At 42.9% G+C, this 22,815-nt stretch overlaps 1 protein-coding gene across 1 annotated transcript in view; it reads left to right on the top strand.

The window, feature by feature from the left end:
• Nucleotides 1–22,815, top strand: part of CHD8 (chromodomain helicase DNA binding protein 8) — a gene marked incomplete in the record, with an annotated part of 4,119,653 nt that overhangs the window by 2,462,305 nt on the left and 1,634,533 nt on the right. Inside the window, 1 exon segment of the mRNA XM_044057960.1 lies at nt 10,309–10,419. Coding sequence (XP_043913895.1) covers nt 10,309–10,419 — 111 coding nt within the window.

Raw genomic sequence — 22,815 nt, 5'->3', positions numbered from 1 at the left:
CACCCTTCCCTCACACTGCTTATTTCTAGCCACCACCCTTCCCTCACACTGTTTATCTCTAGCCACAACCTTCCATCACAGTGCTTATTTCTAGCCAGCACCCTTCCCTCACACTACTTATTTCTAGCCACCACCCTTCCCTCACAGTGCTTATTTCTAGCCACCACCTTCCCTCACACTGCTTATCTCTAGCCACCACCTTCCCTCACACTTCTTATTTCTAGCCACCACTCTTCCCTCACACTGCTTATTTCTAGCCACCACCCTTCCCTCACACTGCTTATCTCTAGCCACCACCCTTGTCTCACACTGCTTATCTCTAGCCACCACCCTTCCCTCACACTGCTTATTTCTAGCCACCACCCTTCACTCACACTGCTGATATCTAGCCACCACCCTCGTCTCACACTGCTTATCTCTAGCCACCACCCTTGTCTCACAATGCTTATCTCTAGCCACCACACTTCCCTCACAATGCTTATTTCTAGCCACCACCTTACCTCACACCACTTATTTCTACCCACCACCCTTCCCTCACACTGCTTATCGCTAGCCACCACCCTTCCCTCACACTGCTTATCTCTAGCCACCACCCTTCCCTCACACTGCTTATCTCTAGCCACCACCCTTCCCTCACACTGCTTATCTCTAGCCACCACCCTTCCCTCACACTGCTTATTTCTAGCCACCACCCTTCCCTCACACTGCTTATCTCTAGCCACCCTTCCCTCACACTGCTTATTTCTAGCCACAACCCTTCCCTCACACTGCTTATCTCTAGCCACCACCTTCCCTCACACTGCTTATCTCTAGCCACCACCCTTCCCTCACACTGCTTATCTCTAGCCACCAGCCTTCCGTCACAGTGCTTATTTCTAGCTCAACCTTCCCTCACATTGCTTATTTCTACCCACCACCCTTCCCTCACACTGCTTATTCCTAGCCACCACACTTCCCTCACACTGCTTATTCCTAGCCCACCACCCTTCCCTCACATTGCTTATTTCTAGCCACAACCCTTCCCTCACACTGCAGTTTCTAGCCACCAACTTCCCTCACACCGCTTATCTCTAGCCACCACCTTCCCTCACACCACTTATTTCTAGCCACCACCCTTCCCTCACACCACTTATTTCTAGCCACCACCCTTCCCTCACACTGCTTATTTCTAGCCACCACCATTCCCTCACACTGCTTATCTCTAGCCACCACCCTTCCCTCACATTATCTCTAGCCACCACCCTTCCCTCACACTGCTTATCTCTAGCCACCACCCTTCCTCACATTGCTTATATCTAGCCACCACCTTCCCTCACATTGCTTATCTCTAGCCACCACCTTCCCTCACACTGCTTATCTCTAGCCACCACCCTTCCCTCACACTGCTTATCTCTAGCCACCACCCTTCCCTCACACTGCTTATTTCTAGCCACCACCCTTCCCTCACACTGCTTATTTCTAGCCACCGCCCTTCACTCACACTGCTGATATCTAGCCACCACCCTCGTCTCACACTGCTCATCTCTAGCCACCACCCTTCCCTCACACTGCTTATTTCTAGCCACCACCCTTCGCTCACACTGCTTGTTTCTAGCCACCACCCTTCCCTCACACTACTTATCTCTTCCCACCACCCTTCTCTCGCACTGCTTATGTCTACCCACCACCCTTCCCTCACACTGCTTATCTCTAGCCACCACCCTTCCCCCACACTGCTTATCTCTAGCCACCACCCTTCCCTCACACTGCTTATTTTTAGCCACCACCCTACTTCACACTGCTTATCTCTACCCACCACCCCTCGCTCACACTGCTTATTTCTAGCCACCACCCTTCCCTCACACTGCTTATCTCTAGCCACCACCCTTCCCTCACACTGCTTATCTCTAGCCACCACCCTTCCCTCACACTGCTTATTTCTAGCCACCACCCTTCCCTCACACTGCTTATTTCTAGCCACCACCTTCCCTCACACTGCTTATTTCTAGCCACCACCCTTCTGTCACACTGCTTATCTCTACCCACCACCCTTCCCTCACACTGCTTATTTTTAGCCACCACCCTTTCCTCACACTGCTTATCTCTACCCACCACCCTTCCCTCACACTGCTTATCTCTAGCCACCACCCTTCCCTCCCACTACTTATTTCTAGCCACCACCTTCCCTCACACCACTTATTTCTACCCACCACCTTCCCTCACACCACTTATTTCTACCCACCACCCTTCGCTCACACTGCTTATCTCTAGCCACCACCCTTCCGTCACACTGCTTATCTCTAGCCACCACCCTTCCCTCACACTGCTTATCTCTAGCCACCACCTTCCCTCACACTGCTTATTTCTAGCCACCACCCTTCCCTCACAGTGCATATTTCTAGCCACCACCTTCTTCCTCACACTTATCTCTAGCCACCACCCTTCCCTCACACTGCTTATCTCTAGCCACCACCCTTCCCTCACACTGCTTATCTCTAGCCACCACCCTTCACTCACACTGCTTATCTCTAGCCACCACCTTCCATCACACTGCTTATTTCTAGCCACCACCCTTCCCTCACACTGCTTATTTCTAGCCACCACCCTTCCCTCACACTGCTTATCTCTAGCCACCACCCTTCCCTCACACTGCTTATTTCTAGCCACCACCCTTCCCTCACACTGCTTATCTCTAGCCACCACCCTTCCCTCACACTGCTTATCTCTAGCCACCACCCTTCCCTCACACTGCTTATCTCTAGCCACCACCCTTCCCTCACACTGCTTATCTCTAGCCACCACCTTCCCTCACACTGCTTATCTCTAGCCACCACCCTTCCCTCACACTGCTTATTTCTAGCCACCACCCTTCCCTCACACTGCTTATCTCTAGCCACCACCCTTCCCTCACACTGCTTATCTCTAGCCACCACCCTTCCCTCACACTGCTTATCTCTAGCCACCACCCTTCCCTCACACTGCTTATCTCTAGCCACCACCATTCCCTCACACTGCTTATCTCTAGCCACCACCCTTCCTCACACTGCTTATTTCTAGCCACCACTCTTCTGTCCCACTGCTTATCTCTAGCCACCACCTTCCCTCACACTGCTTATCTCTAGCCACCACCCTTCCCTCACACTGCTTATCTCTAGCCACCACCCTTCCCTCACACTGCTTATCTCTAGCCACCACCCTTCCCTCACACTGCTTATCTCTAGCCGCCACCTTCCCTCACAGTGCTTATTTCTAGCCACCACCTTCCCTCACACTGCTTATCTCTAGCCACCACCCTTCCCTCACACTGCTTATCTCTAGCCACCACCCTTCCCTCACACTGCTTATCTCTAGCCACCACCCTTCCCTCACACTGCTTATCTCTACCCACCACCCTTCCCTCACACTGCTTATCTCTAGCCACCACCCCTTCAACACACTGCATATTTCTAGCCACCACCCTTCCCTCACACTGCTTATTTCTAGCCACCACCCTTCCCTCACACTGCTTATCTCTAGCCACCACCCTTCCCTCACACTGCTTATCTCTAGCCACCACCCTTCCCTCACACTGCTTATTTCTAGCCACCACCCTTCCCTCACACTGCTTATCTCTAGCCACCACCCTTCCCTCACACTGCTTATCTCTACCCACCACCCTTCCCTCACACTGCTTATTTCTAGCCATCACCCTCCCTCACACTGCTTATTTCTAGCCACCACCCTTCCCTCACAATGCTTATTTCTAGCCACCACCCTTCCCTCACACTGCTTATTTCTAGCCACCACCTTCCCTCACAGTGCTTATTTCTAGCCACCACCTTCCCTCACATTGCTTATATCTAGCCACCACCTTCCCTCACATTGCTTATCTCTAGCCACCACCTTCCCTCACACTGCTTATCTCTAGCCACCACCCTTCCCTCACACTGCTTATCTCTAGCCACCACCCTTCCCTCACACTGCTTATCTCTAGCCACCACCCTTCCCTCACACTGCTTATCTCTAGCCACCACCCTTCCCTCACACTGCGTATCTCTAGCCACCATCCTTCCCTCACAGTGCTCATCTCTAGCCACAACCCTTCCCTCACACTGCTTATCTCTAGCCACCACCCTTCCCTCACACCGCTTATTTCTACCCACCACCCTTCCCCTACACTGCTTATTTCTACCCACCACCCTTCCCTCACACTGCTTATCTCTAGCTACCACCCTTCCCTCACACTGCTTATCCCTACCCACCATCCTTCCCTAATATATTTCTTTATATTTTCCCTAAAACTCTTCCCCTTCCTTTTCCCATCACACAATGCTATCCTTACTGCTATTTCTCCCCCTTCTAATCTCACTAGTCCTAAGCACTTCCTACCACACTGAGTTCCATATCTTCCCCTCTTCCCCCACCTTTCCCTGACCTCTTCCAACATATAACCAAGCTCTACTGACTATTGCCCCCTCTCTTTTCTGTCTCTCCCCCTTCAATGTCTTAAATTTAAACTCATGACCTACCCTGCTCTTACTCCTAAGTCGAAACTTAAGTACTCCATTCCTCTTACTTACCACCCTCACCTTTTCCTTCTTGTTTTTGCTCTTCTGGTTTCTGGAGACATCCATCCTAATTCCTCTCCTTTCTCCACTACCCCTTCACCTTTATCTGTTGTCCCCCCAAAAACATCCTCAAATATCTCCAGCCTCAAACATCTCTCTCTCTCTCTCCAATGAACATCCAAAGCCTAAACAGCAAAACGTCTGAACTTCACACATGGTTGGCCCAGCATAAACCTCACATCCTGGCCTTATTGGAAAACTGGCTAAAACCGCACATCAATTCCTCTGAATTTCTGCCACCTCAATACAATATCTATAGGTCTGATAGGACACCCAGAAAAGGTGGTGAGGTGGCTATCTTTTACTCAGTCTTACTGACGCAAACACCTATAGACCTATATAAACCCTACCTAGTTTCTCCCCTGCTGAACTGCTGCTCCTAGATTGCCACATCAGTAACTATAGGAAGTTTGCTATTGTCTTTATCGATATCCCCCAAGTAAAAACATCCCTATCCTTGAACATATACTGTCCTGTATAAATAACTCCATCCCCCTATGAAACCATCATTCTTCAAGATGTTAATATAGATTGGAACTCCCTTTTTGGTCATTCACCCCAACATTTCATTCTAACAACTGATCACTACCCCTACCCACTACAGTAAAAACGCTACTGGTTCCACAATTGACTGGATCTTTACCAACTCTCCTAATAACTACTGTAACCCTTCTACATTCCTTGACTGTATTAGTGACCATTCTCCCACCTCTATATTAAGGCACTCTCTCCATCTCTCTAAGCTCCATCTCTACAGAGTTTGTAGGAAAGTAACTTTTCCCCTGAAACCTGTAACTACAGACTGCCATCAACTGGTCTTTTCTTAAAAAAAAACTCTCCTGCTGAGTGATACTGTTACTAAATTCAGCTACATCCTTGATGTCCTAAACTCTCTTGCTCCAGCTCGCAAAATCAGAACCATATCTATTTTTGCACCCTGGCTCTCCAAAGCTGCTACTGCTTTGATGCATGAAAGAGATGCTGTATGGAGAAAATGGCAAACCACTAAAACTCCCACCTTTCTCCAAGCTTATAAGCAACTCGGAAATCATGTAAAAAAATGTATTATTTTGTATAAATGCCAATATTTCACTAAATTTCAAAGCTCTCACCCAAATGACTCCCCAAACATTCTGGATTACTATCAACTCCCTGCTCCACACTGGTTCTCTTACCATCCCTAACACTGTCCCTCTGAAACTGCAGACTTACTCAACAAACACTTCATAGACAGCATGTCTAAACTCCTACCCTCCGGTAACTCTGCTCATCCCAACTCTTCTGTGTCACCCTCACCTCCCCCTAAACCTCTATTCTCCTCTGTCTCTCAGCCTTTTTTCCTTGCAACCTGTTTCTACTAAATGATAACCTGTAATATGCATTGTAAATATGATTTTTGTTTAATGTTTCCTTATTTGTTATCTTGTTAATTTCATTGTTCTATCTTGGAGCTTATCTCCCTGGGCCTCTACTGAAAATGGACATGTATCCAGTTAGACTAGCCCAGTCAACAAATGTAAAATAAATAATAAATAAATACATCAAATCCCTGCTTCTTAAAATAAAACCATGCTCTCCCTCCACTAATAAACTCCCCCTCAATTTTTGAAAATTGCTGCTGACTATCTTAATCAACCGCTCTATTCAGAAATCTACCATACCAGAAATATGGAAATCCTTCTATACCACTCCTCTGCACAAAGGTGGCAACTCTGTTGAACCCTCTAACTATAGACCGATCGCTATTCTGTCACCTCTCTAAGATCCTTGAAAAATGTATACATACTCGACTTCTGCCCTATCTCATTCACAAAAATCTCCTCACCCCCTAGCAACATGGTTTCCGCCCTAAACACAGTACCTTGACTGCCTTATCCTTTACTCAAAAGGTTGCAGAAGCTAGGGACAACAACCTCCTCTTCCCCTGTCTATTCCTTGATCTCTCTAAAGCCTTTGATAGTGTGTCTCATCCCATCCTCCGTAAACTCTCAGACCTAAACCTCTCTCCTCCTACTCTTGGCTGGTTCCAATCCTACTTTACTGGCAGAAAACAAGCTGTTAGATGGCAGCAGGCTTTCTCACCCTTCCTTGCTGTTCAAACAGCAGTTACCCCAAGGCTCCATACTTGGACCGCTCCTTTACAACATTTTTACCAACAACCTACATTCATCCTGCAGTCTCTCTTCTGTAATACAATACGCATATGATTCTACTTTTATCTATCTCCAATACTATGTCTGAACTACACACACTAGCACAAACTTCCTTTATCTCTATTGAAATATGGTTCAGAAACATGGCTCGGAAACAATCAACTGATCCTTAAGCCTAAGAAAACTCAACTTCTCTTCCTACCTCAGACACACTCACCTTAAATCCAACTTTTCTTTTTCCTCCCTAGATGGCACCACTCTCTCCCCTGCGTCACACAGTAAACTCCTTGGGGTAGTAATTGATGACCAACTAAAACTGACTTGCACATACAACAGGCCATCAAAACAAAACAACAAAACCTTGGACTAGTTTATAGGAAAAAAAAATTCCTCACTACTGCCACTAAACACACTCTTATGCAGGCATTTCTCTTACCCAGTCTTCTATATGGTTCCCCCGTCCTTATCAATATCCATACTCCCTCGATGCTGGAACAAATGTACAAGAAACTTGCCAGATATATTCTAAACCAACCAGTCTCTTCACATCACTGCCTCTCGCTAAACAAACTTCAGTGGCTGGAATTTACGCATCTTCTCCTACAGTGAGACAGCTTTAAAAAAAGCAACGGAGATCTCCAAACTACCTCTACCATACTCAACAACCCCTCTGCCGTGCTCTTGCCTCCCCCCCTCTCTGGAGTGCTGATCGCATCTTCTCAGTTTATAAACCCAAAAGGAATATTGACAAACTACTTTACAAACACTCTGTCTCACTAAATTGGAACAAACTCCCTCTCCATATTGGAACAAACTCCCTCTCCATATTCGATCCAACCTTTTCTTTCCCTCTTTTAAAAAGGAGCTCAAATCCCACCTACTAAACTTGAAATTATGCCGCTGCATTGATTACACACAGTCTCTTACACTGTATAACCTGTTGCATCTCCTATCTTTTTTTCTCTGTCAGTAACTTCTGCTTACACTTCTCTCCTAAGCCCACAGCTCTACTACTACAGCCCTGTCGCATTCTCTTACCCCCCCCCCACTTCCTATCGATGTCTGTACATTCTCCTTCTTTTCAACAACCATTATCTTTGTTTTTACTCTTATATGTGGTAAATTTAGACCACTGCTATCAGTGCACCCCTTAATGTTCATCATTTTTTTCTTTTTCTGTTTATAATTCATTTCATATTTGCAGTGTTGTTTTTAATAGTTTTTGTCCTGTATGATTATCTCTGCTTATGTTTGCTGTGGATCTTTCTCCTTCGGTCTCCACTGAAAATGGGTTGCCTACTATCAATGCAATGCAAATACTTAACCTTTTTTTTTTACAATTATTTTGTGTTGTGATTATTTAATGTTTGTATATTGTCATTTTATTTTCACTTACGTTTGCTGGGGCTTTTCCCCCTCAGCTCTCCACTGAAAATGGGTTTGTTTGCAAACTCAGTTGGACTAACCCGGTTAATAAGTGAGAAATAAATAAAAAAGTATAATCTAAACAGATGTAACCTGTCTAGCTTTAGAGAGTGGAATATAAAGTGGGCTATCATTATAGAAAGCAAGGCCTACAGAAAGTTGAGAAGTTTGTTGTGATGCCCCCCCCCCCACCCCCAAATAGCAAAACAAAAACAAATAAAAAAAACCTAACTTGAGAGTTGTCTGGCAAGGTAATAGTGGGGTGGACCTGAAGAGCTAGCCAAAACAAAATCTTTTAGAAACTTAGTGAAATGTAGGAGGAAGATGCAGCTGATTACTTTTGAGACTGCCTTTTTGGGGATAGGAGTTAGATCTGGTAGAATTAGTTTATTCTTATTTAAACAGGCATGAACCCCACCAGCAGAGTGCCAGCCCGAGGAGGGTGGTACAGGTGATATGGGAGCAAATGGTGAAGTGATAGTGACTATGGATGAAGTAGAGAAAATATTCCATATTTGGGCTGATAAGGAAGCAAGGCCCAGACATGTTGCTTCCCTAGCGTACTGAAAGATGTTCTTCGTGTTTCACTGTTGCAGTCATCATCATCAGATAACCCAAATGTGATGACTGCAACAGTGAATACACTTGAACATCTACATTTATGGTAAATGTACACAGCTGTCCTTTCCCGCTGATACTTGGTGAATAACAGGACTGCACCTTGTTTTATTAGTTGGAGCATGGCTGCAACACTAAACGTGTAATGGGCGTACAGTAGAAGGAAAGTCTGTCTAAAAACATGCCAGGTTACTGCTGATCTATTGTTCTTATTTGTGCCCCAGAAAGGCTGCAGAATATTCTGCAGAAGAAGCTGATGGACTTTGAGTGCAGAAGCAGAGGTGCTGCTAGTTCAGCTTGATACAGTACTCTGACTAGGTCTCCAGTGAGGTGCAGAAGGAAAAGATTGTGATTATGGTGGAAATGAGGCTTCATCCAATTGTTTTAACCAGATTTCATTACACTGCTTGGCATTAGTTATAGACTTTGGTAGGAAAATTAAATTATGTGAGGTGGCTAGGAAACTGACTGACTGAAATGTGTTGTAGCCATTAGGTAGACACTTCAGTGGAAGATTGTTTAGCTTTAAAAGTTCCAAGATTTTGTATCAAATGTTTTCTTTTTGGGTTCGAGAATATGCTAATGGTGAGATTGATACATTAATTACATGTGGAAGGACTAGAAGTGTTTGCAAGATGGGTTGACAGGTAATACTAAAGATGGTGTCTCTTGGAGAAGAAAACAAAAAGAGAGGTGCTGTGCATGTTTGTGAGAGAATCTACAGAATGCCTTCTCATCACAGTATGATCCAGAGTAGACCAGAAGAGGAATGCAAATTACTTGAAGTCGTGCCTTCTATTGTGAGAGGGTGGCAACAAGTGTTAATTGTGTGACAGGTTTGCAGTGCATGGGGAGTGCATTTCATACATGTTGATGGCATTCTTCTGTTGCTTGGGGTACTATGAAGGTCTCATTTAAAGTTCAGTTTCCTGTTGTGCAAGCCCTGTAGTAGAAGGAACATTATGATGCCAGCAGTATATGCGGCAGTCTGTGTGGTAGGGTGAGAAAGCTGTGAGGGCTCACTGTTAGAGAAAAAGTGGGAGGGCAAAGGGAGGAAGAGGTAACATTAGTGGCTCTTGGAAAGGAGATAGCCTAGGGGCAGGGTTAAGGAGATGCTACTGCACAGAGGGCGTAGCAGGGTGCTGTAATTCACGTTGGTCTGACCGCTACTAACAGTGGAGTTGAGCAATACCCGGGAAAGAGCAAGAAAGGGACTGAATGAGTTTTGGAGTGGCAACGACCTGCTGGAACTCAGACATTGGTTTTCCGTTCCTTGTTTGCATGCACGTTTGTAGGGCATGTGCTAGTAAAGCCCGCCTGAGGCAGCAAAGGTCTCATGGGGAGGGGGGTTGCAGTAGATGATCAAGTCTCCATATTGCTGGATTTGTGGACCTTAGCTCTTCAGCAAGGTCTTCAAAATGTTTTGTTGCAAATTAAGAATACCATTCTTTAAAGTACTGTAGTAGTTGTTTTCACACATTTGTAACTTTATATGTTTCAGTTGTTACTGTTTTTGTATATTTTAGGCAAGCTTTGTGGCATCTGAGAATCGAACAGACATCTCTCTTGATGATCCTAATTTCTGGCAGAAGTGGGCCAAGAAGGCAGATCTAGACATTGACTCCCTCAGCGGCAAGGTAAAAAAAGTGCATTATAATGCACTTTGTCCATTTGTTTTTCCTGCAGGGTCCATGAACTGGTATTGCGACAGGCTGCAAAGACAGATGTAAGGTCCAAGAGCTCCAGAGAACAAGGTTACAGTCTTAGTCATCTGAATGTCTTGACTTTGTTTTTGCTTCCTCTGTGTTCAGTTTGCATCCTGAAGTAGACACTCACCCCACTAGCATGGCGGTGTTGTCTCGGTCTTTAATTTTGTCTATAACCATAGTAAATTTTTTGTAAGTGCAGTTAGTTTAATTTTATTGCAGTTAAATCATATTTCCTTAGAAAGTAAACAGTGAGTGCTTTTTGGATAGTGTGATTACCCACTTCCATCCAAATTCACACACACAAGAAATCCATTTCTATTGTCTTAGGTTTTTGAGGAAAGATTATGATTTTAAATCCTATATTCATTTAGATTAATTTAATAACAAAAGCTTTGACTTACAGCATTAAAAGAACGATGTGAAGTTGATCTGTCTCGCTGTTCATTCTTTACTGATGGGTTCGGAGATCCCTCGGCTCTGAGTCAGTACCTACTGCAAAGCTCGAGGATTTCAAGTAGCTCAAGGCCACATCTGTATCCCATGATGCACCCTGAGTTACCTCCGATGTAATTTGCCGCTGCATCTGATCGGAGGTTCCTGATAGCTCGGGCCAGTAAACTTTAAATACTTAACTATTTTACAAATATTGTTATTAGTTTTCACTATAGTAGGTAGATATTTAGGTTAGATATGCTCTTAAAGCTTTATCTATAGAGTTCCCTTCCGTGTGTGCTATTTCATAGCTGTATATTTGGACTCATTTTTCTTATAGGCCTATTTAACTTCTCTGACTAAAAAATTCTTTATTCAGTGACCTTTTGTCACATATATTGTTTAAATACTATTGTTTGATTACTTAGTGTGAATTGACTTGTTAAAATTCTGTGTGTGTGTGCTTGTTAGGTTTAACTTTAGACTTGTGCACATAAATTTAGCCTGTTTTTATAAGGCTCATTAGTAGTGATAGTTAACCTTAGTTTAAAAGGCTTGTGTGTGTTTCTGCTGATAGCCTATTTTTTAAAAGACTTATTAATGCTTAATAGTTTGCCTTAGTTTAAAAGGCTGGTGTTTGTGTGTATCTGTGTGCTTATAGTTAACCTGTTTTTTATTTGAAGCCTAATTGATATTGCTGTTGTTGGGTGTGTCCATTTCTGTCATGGCTGATGAAAAAGAAAAACACCCTAAGTCAGGTTTTAAAAAATGCCCTAAATGTGGGCAGAAGATGTCTGTTACTGACTGCCATGTGAATTGTGTCTATTGCTTGGGTGCCTTGCACCTACAAAAAACATGCTCTATATGTCATTCTTTTTCCTCTAGAGTTCTCCAAGAGAGAAGAGAAAGCTTATTGACAGGGGTTTGTTGAAACCTTCTTTCCAGGAGGCTTTGAGTGGCCAGGATGGATTTAGTAAGTCATCAAAGTCCTCCAAGACTTCTGGAGAAGCAAAAGAATAAAAAAAAAATCTAGAGAGTCTGTGACATCGGCTCCACAGGTCTCGGAGCCGATTGCCTTTTCTTTTCAGAGACAGCCCCTGGTCTTGGAAACCAGTATCTGCAACTCTTCTCCAGTCGGTACCATCAGTCCGATCATCTCAATCTTCTGTAAGCCTAGCTGATTTGGATGTGGATCGGGTGGTGCAGAAGCTTTTACAGGCACTGGCCTTTTCCAAGTTATCGGCTCCAACCCAGGTGGCTTCGGAACCGAAGACCCTTAAGCCAGCTGTATCTCTTCCTCCTTCGAGCCATACTTTCGGAGCCAGAGCTGGAGCCTTTGGAGCCGATGCCTGCACCAGTGTCTTCGGCTCCGTTCAGTCTGATGTCCTCAGTGCCGATCGAGGACTCTAAGAGCCGACACTGTCGGGCTTTGGAGCCCACTGTCCCAGTGCCGGGGGTATCGACTGTTTCCTCGGATCCGTCTGTCCCTTCGCATCTGAGCTGAGGTGACTTCGAAGCCATGAGGAGAGTTATGTCTCCCAAGACATCCTCAGCTTCCAGTCCGGCTTCTTCATCCCCTAAAGCTCCTGTGACTGCTTCTGCCTTACAGATCCTTGCTAAGCACAGAGACCCAGAGCCTCAGGAAGACCCATTGGGTGGCCCATGCTCTTCCGAGGCCTCCCCAGAAGTTCCCACTGATGAGGTTCCCAGGAAGAGTGTGTAAGATGAAACATTTGGAGTCCCCACAGGAGTCATTAACATCTGACACTGACTTGGATGAATCAGAAGGGTCCCCATGGTCCCCCTCTGAGGATATCTCATCTGCTGAGATACTGGAAATCCTTAGAGGGGTGACTGGCAGTCCACCAACCCTACTGAGGATGAGTCTGTCCTCCTGAAGGCTTTCGGGTCTCAGCCCTCCATCTCTTGGGTGCCTCTGCCCTTTGATGAGCTGATGCAGCTGGTCTCACGAAGGGCATGGGAGTCTCCGGATACTATGGAGCCTGTCCCTAGGGGGCCTAATAAGTTCATATCTGCCCCCTTAGGTAAATCCTTCTTGACAAAAGATGTGCCAGTTGATGCCATGGTGGGTGGGGGCAGCAGCCACCAAAAAGGAAATGTCTGAAACTTCCTCGTCTGTCCATCCTCTTAACAGAGACTCCAGGATCATGGATAGATATAAGAAGCGCATGCTTAGTTCAGGGACTTTTGCTCTTCGTTCTCTTAACCATTTAACCCATGCCTAACACACAAGGCCATGTCAAACCCAGAGCTGTTGGACATGCTCCACTTAAAGAAAACCATTTAACCCACGCCTAACACACAAGGCCATGTCAAACCCAGAGCTGTTGGACATGCTCCACTTAAAGAAATCCATTTAACCCATGCCTAACGCACAAAGCTATGTCAAACCCAGAGCTGTTGGACATGCTCCACTTAAAGAAATCCATTTAACCCATGCCTAACACACAAGGCCATGTCAAACCCAGAGCTGTTAGACATGCTCCACTTAAAGAAATCCATTTAACCCACGCCTAACACACAAGGCCATGTCAAACCCAGAGCTGTTGGACATGCTCCACTTAAAGAAATCCATTTAACCCACGCCTAGCACACAAGGCCATGTCAAACCCAGAGCTGTTGGACATGCTCCACTTAAAGAAATCCATTTAACCCATGCCTAACACACAAAGCTATGTCAAACCCAGAGCTGTTGGACATGCTCCACTTAAAGAAATCCATTTGACCCACTCCTAACATACAAGGCTATGTCAAACCCAGAGCTGTTGGACATGCTCCACTTAAAGAAATCCATTTAACCCACGCCTAACATACAAAGCGATGTCAAACCCAGAGCTGTTGGACATGCTCCACTTAAAGAAAACCATTTAACCCATGCCTAACATACAAAGCTATGTCAAACCCAGAGCTGTTGGACATGCTCCACTTAAAGAAAACCATTTAACCCATGCCTAACATACAAAGCTATGTCAAACCCAGAGCTGTTGGACATGCTCCACTTAAAGAAGTCCATTTAACCCACGCCTAACATACAGAGCGATGTCAAACCCAGAGCTGTTGGACATGCTCCACTTAAAGAAATCCCAATCCCTCCAAGCTTACACGCTCTAGGGACCTAAATCTTGTCACCACAATAAACAGAACATGCCGGAGGGATACATTCCTGTCCCAGGGACTTCCCATGCTGTGGAATAAACTACCTGTCTATATCAAACAAAGCTCCTCATTAGCACTCTTCAAGAAAAATCTTGATGTTTGGATGGGAAATAGGAAATTCACCCCGGGGATCACCTCTGTGGCTCTGCTCGACAGTGGCACAGGAAAAAAATTTTCTTGGGTGGCAAAAGCCAGGGTACCTTTTTGGCTGGGCTTGTATAGGCCCCAGGGCCGATAGCCAGTACCTACCTATGAGCCTATTTTACGAGACTTCAAAGAGATCTAGTAAGTAAACGAAAAAGCAGAAGCAGATTAAAGGCGCCCAGCGAAGAAACAAATTGATTAGCGTAACAAAACTTCCAGGCACCACCACAGCAAAACGATACTTGGTGTCAAGGTATCATAGCATTAATACGGCAAAAACCGTTACTAAAAGTCACCTCCACACTCAGAATTCAAAACAATATATCCAGTTACCACTCGATTTTAAACAGCTGAATAACAGGACGCAGTCACAATAGATGCGGTTATCAAATTCACCTTTAAATCCAAATGAAATAACGAAAGTATCCAAAATATCCACAGCGATGCAATCCTTAAACACTTTATTCATACAAAATAAAGCAGAAGCTCCTTGTAAGCACTTTCGGGTTACAGCGAACCCTTCATCAGATAAACAGTTATCATTTCTAGTAGCAGCATTTAAATAGTTTAGTTTGGTGCCGAAATTCACCTTCATAATCTATTTATATCTCTTAGTATATTATGAATTAGTATCTGAATATTTATTTAATAGTTTTGTTTTTATTTTAGAAATTGTTAAATATTATATAGGTATGTATATTTATGTTTTATTTAAATAAATGATGTAAATGCCTTTTAGTATTGACTTTTGTTTATGGTCAATGTCACTTTAAGGTGAATTTTGGCACCAAACTAAACTATTTAAATGCTGCTACTAGAAATAACATCCTATGTTGGAAGTTTTTGATAAATCGGTGGAAAAAGATTTAATAAATATATGGAATAGTAAGAATGGTAAGCATCATAAATTTTGTAATTTGAACAATGGGGTTTGCTATCATTATGTCGACGTGCATTTGCACGGCTATGAAGTATTCGAACATCAGATGTTCGAATACTTCATATTACGGCAGGTGACATGAGCGAAGGTTTGCATTGCGAATGAACTGTGCATTTGCAATTCTAACTTTCGGTCATGGGAGGGGATCGCGGTACAGTGCGGTTAGAGAAATGCATCCCTTTCCTCACTGTAGTGCGATCTCAGAGTTGGAATATTAAGTTAGGGTGGGTGTGGGGGGCACAGCCCGCCACGGGGGGGGGTGCAGCCCCCCTGCATAACTGTGTGTTCGGTTAGGTAGGTAGGTGATTATGGGAAGGGTGGGCGTGCTGTGTATCGCCGTAAATGTCGCAAGCGACATTTTCGACAATACACCTTTGTTTTCGAGTTTACTATTATTCGAAAATGTTCATTTTTGATGCATAAATTCGAAAATAAAGACATTATTTATTTTTACTTTTGAATTTATGATAGTAAACCGAACAATGGAGAATATGATGCTTTATTTAATTTGAGTAACAATGAAAATATTATGATAAGGCCAGCTGACAAGGGAGGAGCTAAAGTTATTCTTGATGAACATTACTGTGCTAATACTATGATAACAATGTTACATGATAATGAAACATACCAATTGATTAATAATATTCAGCTTAACAAAATCATACATGACATGCATAGTAATTTATATGATTTATTTATGTCTAATATTATTAATGCAGATTTTTATAAATATTTTCTAGTTAAACATCCTACTATACCAATCATTAGAGGGCTTCCTAAGGTTCATAAATGTTTATCTGAACCTAAGGTGAGACCTATAGTCTCAGGTGGAGGATGGCTCACTGAGCCTCTATCCATATATGTTGAAAATCAACTTAAGAACTTAGTATGGGAAACTAAAACTATAATTAAAGATACACAAGAGTTTTTAAATACCTTTAGTATAGAAGTTGACAATGTTACTGATGAACCAGATATATGGATGGGTTACATTAGGTGTGAAATCGTTATTTATGATGTAATGAAGGATTAGAACTCCTGAGAGCGTTTTTATGCCATAACCATGTTGACTCTAATATGATTATGAAATGTACTATGTTGCTAGAGTTGATATTATAGCATTAACCCACGCATGGGTGTGGTAATGCTGGATTTACCCACGGTTGGCATGGTTTGGTCCCGAGGGCGATGCCCGAGGGACCAAACAAAGCCAACCATGGGTAAATCCAGCATTATCCACACCCAGAAGTGGGTTAATTGCTATTATACTATGACATTATTTAAGAAAAAAAAAAATTACTTTTCTTAAATAATGGCATTGTATAATGCCTCCTTGCTGCCCTTCCGCATACCTGTCTGGTATTCCGCGGCAGTTCTGATGTACTGCGCATGCGTATGCCTATGCAGTACGTCAGAGCTGTGGGCAAAATCAACGGAGAAAGCAAGATCTCCGTTGCTTTTTACTGTTTCGCTATGTTAAATGGGTTTAACATTGCGAGACAGCTTTAAAAAAAGCAACGGAGAATCTCCGCTGCTTATTTTAAAGCTGTCTCGCTATGTTAAACCCATTTAACATAGCGAGACCGTTTTGAAAAAAGTAACGGAGAAAGCAAGATCTCCGTTGCTTTTTACAAACTGTTTTGCTATGTTAAATGGGTTTAACATAGCGAGACAGCTTTAAAATAAGCAACGGAGATCTCCATTGCTTTTTTTAAACCTGTGTCGCTATGTTAAACTCCTTTAACATAGCAAGACAGTGTTTTAAAAAAGACTTATACTAATGGAAAAAGTCCGGGCGACCGGACCTTTTTCCATTAGTATAAGTCGATTTACAACGTGCATGCTGGCCAATCAGCGTGCACGTTTTGGAATATTAATGGGGGGTCATGGTGTAATAGAAAATAATGTCTTTATGTATCAAGATGATTATTATTTACAGACACAAGGAGTGGCTATGGGCACACCTTGTGCCAACTCTTATGCAAATTTGGTTGTGGCTGAATGGGAGTTAAATTATGTTCTTGGATCAGAATTTAGTAGCAATATACTATGCTATAAACGATTTGTTGATTGTGTTTTTTCAATGGAAAGGAAGTGATACTGATCTAGAAACATTTATAGATTGTATTAATCATACCACTAGTTTCTTGGTGTTTGATGGTAAATGGTCAAAATCAGAAATTGAATTTTTAGATGTTCTCCTCACCAAAGAAAATGGCAGCTTTACTACAACTTTATATAGAAAGAATTGCAGGAAAAACAGTCTACTCCATCGTACAAGTATGCATCCAGGGCATATCTTTCAAAATATTATAATAAATCAAGGAAGAAGAATTTCACATCTAACAAGTAATGACAATACATGTGCTCAAACTATGGTTAATTTAAAGAATGAATTTATGGAGAGAGGCTATCCTCATAAAGAGAGGCTAATGTTCTCCTAGATCCTCAGATTATTGATAGAAATGGGAAAGGGAGACCATATTATAAGAAGAACACCACTTTACAGGTTAATAGACAAAATAATAATAATCAATTACATACAAAAGTTAGATTAAATATTCCATATTCTAATAATAATGATATAAGAGATTATTGATAAGAATTGGGCTATATTAATAGCTAATGATATAAGAGAAATCGTAGGGACGAGTCCTAGTTATAGTTATTGTAATAATAAATCGCTTAAAAGATTTCTTTGCTACAATAACAAGAATAACTATAAACCCAAGATTTCATCTAGTAGACAGGGAACATTCCCATGTCGATGATGTAATCAATGTCCATATATGATGGCTACTAATACATTTGTGCATCCGGACACTGAGAGGATATACTATTTTAAGCATTATGCTGACTGTAAAACTAGAGATATAGTATATCTTGCAAGTTGTCAGAAATGTCATAGCTTCTGCATAGGCAAAAGTAATGGAACATTAAGAGAGAGTAAGAGAACATATATACGCAATAAATCGTGAGGATGATACCAATGCACTAGCTGAGCATGTTTTAAACAGTGGTTTGGGTCATAAATTTAAGTTTATGGTCATTGAAATAATTTTAAAAAACAATAGACTAGGTAATATTAGAAATTATACTGAACAGGAAGAAAATAGATGGATTATTCGTATGCAGTCAGACAAAGAGAAAGGCCTAAGTGATAGGATAACAATAAAGCCATTTTTGAGTAATAGGCCACTGAAGCATAAATTATGATACCATATCTTTATATATACATTTTAAGTGTTTTAATGTTTTATATAATATTGATGTATTTTTATTATATATTTTTTCATTTATTTATTTATTTATATATTTCTTCTTTTCCAGTACATGATTTTTATTTAATTTAATTTAGATGATATATTTGATATTATTTATATTTATAATTATAAAGGTAATGAATGCCATGATGAAATATGATTGCAAATAATATACATGCAAACACACTATGAATTGGTATTACCTATAATTTATAATCTATTTATATCTCTTAGTATATTATGAATTAGTATCTGAATATTTATTTAATAGTTTTGTTTTTATTTTAGAAATTGTTAAATATTATATAGGTATGTATATTTGTTTTATTTATATGAATGATGTAAGTGCCTTTTAGTATTGACTTTTGTTTATGGTCAATGTCACTTTAAGATGAATTTTGGTGCCAAACTAAACTATTTAAATGCTGCTATTAGAAGTGATAACTGAATGTCTGATGAAGGGTTTGCTGTAACCCGAAAGTGCTTACAAGGAGCTTCTGTTTTATTTTGTACAACGAATAAAATGTTTAAAGATATTGTATTGCTGTGGATATTTTGGATACTTTTGCTATTTCATTTGGATTTAAAGGTGAATTTGATAACCGCATCTATTGTGACTGCGTCCTGTTATTCAGCTGTTTAAAATCGAGTGGTAACTGGATATATTGTTTTGAATTCTGGGAGGGGAGGTGACTTTTAGTAACGGTTTTTGCTGTATTAATGCTATGATACCTTGACACCAAGTATCGTTTTTGCTGTGGTGGTGTCTGGAAGTTTTGTTACACTACAAAGATCTCCTTAAGGAGCTGGGAGATGCTCTTCAGGGTACAGGAGCTGCAGACAGAGTTGCCGTCCAGCTTGCTAACCCCAGTTCTATAGTGAAACTTATCCATGCGCCTCAGTTCGTATGCAGCTGATGGAACGACTAGGGCAGCGGGTACAGGAGTTGCTCTTAGGAGACACTCCTGGATGCACTTGTGTTCCTTCGTGGAGCCCTTCAAGTCATCCTTCATGAATACCCCATTTGATGGCTCGTCTTTTTTCAGGCCTAAAGTCAAGGAAACCTTAACCAGGAGTGAGCAGAACGGAAAGACTCTGTCTGCCGTTGGGGTCTGTTTTTCCATCCGTTCCAGACCCTACCCCAAGGGTCAAAGGGGAGGGAAAATGTGGTTCCGAAAAGCCCAAGGAGCCTTTCAGGACACACGTTGTGAACCCCCCCCTACAGGGGCAGAGGAGGGGGCAATAGTGGAAGATGCCGCCCTCGTGGCATAAGGGGGCCTCAACACCATGGTGACAGTTATCACTTCTTTGGGAAGCACTACCAGTGCTCCTGAAAGGAGACCCGACTGTCCTGCTCTGGAAGCAGTTGTCGGGGCACTTATCTTTGTACCCAGACGCCTGGCTCAAAATAACAAACAGCAACTGGGTACAAAGTATCATTTCCAGAGGATACTTCATCCCTTTTGCCACACCCCCTCCACCGACAAGGAAAATCCTGGACATTCCACCCAGATACAGGGAACAAGCAACAGTAGAGGTCCAGATGTTGCTAAGAAAGAGTCATCCAACTAGTCCTAGTAGACCAGACAGGATCCGGAACTTACTCAAGATTCTTTCGTTCCAAAAAAGACAGGGGGCTGGAGACCTGTATTGAACCTCAGCAGACTAAACAAATCTGTAAAGAAAGAGAAGTTTCGGATGGTCACGCTTCAGTCAATACTTCCCTTCCTAGGGAAAGACAATTGGATGTGCTCGCTAGATCTCCAGGATGCGTACTACCACATAAAAATGGCCAGGCCATCCAAGGATCATCTACACTTCCGGCTGGGAACCAATCATTACCAGTTTCGAGCCCTGCCCTTCGGTCTCACTACAGCCCCCAGTGTGTTCACTAAATGCATGGCAGTGGTCACGGCTCACCTGAGACATTTAGGATTCCAGGTGTTTCCTTACCTAGACAATTGGCTCCTTATCGCCACCACCAGGCCAGGGATTCCACTCTGTCACGCTGCAGTCAGCTGGGCATTACAATAAACTCAGAAAAATCTGGCTTGTCGCCATCGCAGCATATCATCTTTATCGGAGCAGAACTGGACACCACCAACAACATGCTAAGACTACCAGTAGAAAGAGTCTTCCTTCTCCGTCAGCATGTCCGCATTCTAATGTCCAAAAACTCAGTATCAGAAGTTCTGAAATTGTTAGGTATGATGGCAGCAGCAATTCTAGCCATACCACTAGGTCGTATGCACATGTGGATACTACAATGGCTGTTGTTCACCCAGTGGTCTTACCAAGAGCTTCCCATGATAATGATCACAAATTCCTGCAAAAAGGATCTTCAGTGGTGGTTGACCTCACTTTACTATAGGACGCCCATTTGTGCTACCCCCTCCAGCGGCCACAATGACCACTGACGCTTCCCTGATAGGATGTGTTGGGCATTTTCAGGGACATTTTCAAGGAAAGACAGCCCAAGGCACATGGACCGATCGAGAGACATCTGCATATCAGTGTCCTAGAGATGAGATCAGTACTTTTGGTGTTGCAGTACTTCCAGGACACACTTCCTCTGGGTGCGATTGCGATTTAGACAGACAACATGTCAGTGGTCTGGTATTTGAACAAACAAGGAGGAGGCAGATCTTACCCCCTTTGTCACGAGGCCCTCAGAGTATGGCAGTGGGCTATTTCCACCCAGCTCTTTCTGTTAGCAATGCACATCCCAGGGAAATCCCAGTGTGATAGACAAGTTGAGCAGAGCAATTGTATTGCCCCACGAGTGGTCCCTCAAGATAGAAATAGGTGACAAAATATTCCACAGGTGGGGCCAGCCTTGCTGCGACCTTTTTGCCAGTCACTTGAACACCAAATGCAGAAGCTACTTTGCCCTGATTCCCCCTCCGGGAGAAGCCCCAAGGGACTCGCTCATTCACGATTGGCCCCCGGGTTTCTTCTATGCATTCCCACTAATCCCGTTGATACCCAAGGTATTACAGAAAGCCAAAGCCCTGGGAAGGACCATCATTCTAGTAGCTCCCTATTGGCCTCGTCAGATTTGGTTCCTCTTCCTTTGACTTCATCTTTTGGAAGACCCTTGGATTCTGGACCCAGTTCCAGATCTTCTGACGCACTCGTCAGGGGAACTTCATTCCTCTCTGCAGTCCCTGAAGCAGACAGCTTGGCTCCTCCAATTCCCATCATAGCCAGGTTTCATAACCTTTCCAATGAGACGAAGCAAATACCCCTATCATCTCATAAATCCTCTACAAGGAAGCTGTACCTCAGCAAATAGAAAAAATGTTCTATATGGGCCTCTAAAAACAATATTGATCCTTGCCAAGCCCCTATGGCCTCTATTCTAGATTTCTTAACCATGATATTCAATAAAGGAACTGCAGCAGCAACAGTCCGTGTTCAACTAGCTGCAATTTCTAACTTTCATCTGGGATATGAAGGATTGAGTATTATGTCACACAAATTATCCAAAGCCTTTCTCAAAGGGACCTTTCATACTAGACCACCTGTGAAATCTCCCTATTCTCCATGGAATCTAAATGTTATGCTTTCCCGCTTAATTCTCCCACCATTTGAACTAGCTTCCTCATGTGACCTCAAATTTTTGTCATGGAAAACCATCTTTTTAGTGGCTATTACTTTTGCCCGCAGTGTGTCAGAGCTTCAGGCCTTATCCATTAAGCCTCCTTATTTGATTTTCCATGCTGACAGTCTCTCACTTAGAACAAACCCCCTTTCTTACCCAAAGTTTGCACTGAAATTAATCTCAACCAAATTATTGATTTGCCAGTTTTCTTCCCCAACCATTCCAGCAATTTAGAATAAATGCTGCACAGACTTGATGTTCACAGACAGCTCAGATTTTATTTGGATAGAACAAAAGATTTCAGGAAATCAGGCCAACTTTTTGTTTCATTCTCAGATTCCAGGAAGGGTATGCTAGTGGTTAAAACAACTCTGTCTAATTGGTTATCTGATTGTATCACCTTTGCTTATTCAGCTGTCAATATGCCCTTTACAGCATAAAATTAAGGCTCACTCAACCAGAGCTGTTTCTACATCCTCTGCCTTTTGTGCCAGACTTCCTCTTGATAACATTTGCGCAGCAGCCACTTGGTCAAAACCTCATAACTTTATCACTCATTACAAGGTGACAGGGCCTCTTATGGATCCACGGTCCTGAGAAATATACTCCCGTGAGACACCCGAGGTTGATGGTGCTTGGGACGATGCCCGTCAGTAAAGAATGAACGGCGAGATAGAACAACTTCACATAAAGAAGTTATGTACTTACTTTAACGTTCCATGTGAGTTGTTCATCTCGCCTTCATTCTTGCGTCCCTCCCTCCT

Source organism: Protopterus annectens, chromosome 16.part0 (assembly GCF_019279795.1).
Source record: "Protopterus annectens isolate FY-2018-M chromosome 16.part0, PAN1.0, whole genome shotgun sequence".
NCBI lineage: Eukaryota > Metazoa > Chordata > Ceratodontiformes > Protopteridae > Protopterus > Protopterus annectens.
This window is presented reverse-complemented; position numbering and strand designations above follow the sequence as displayed.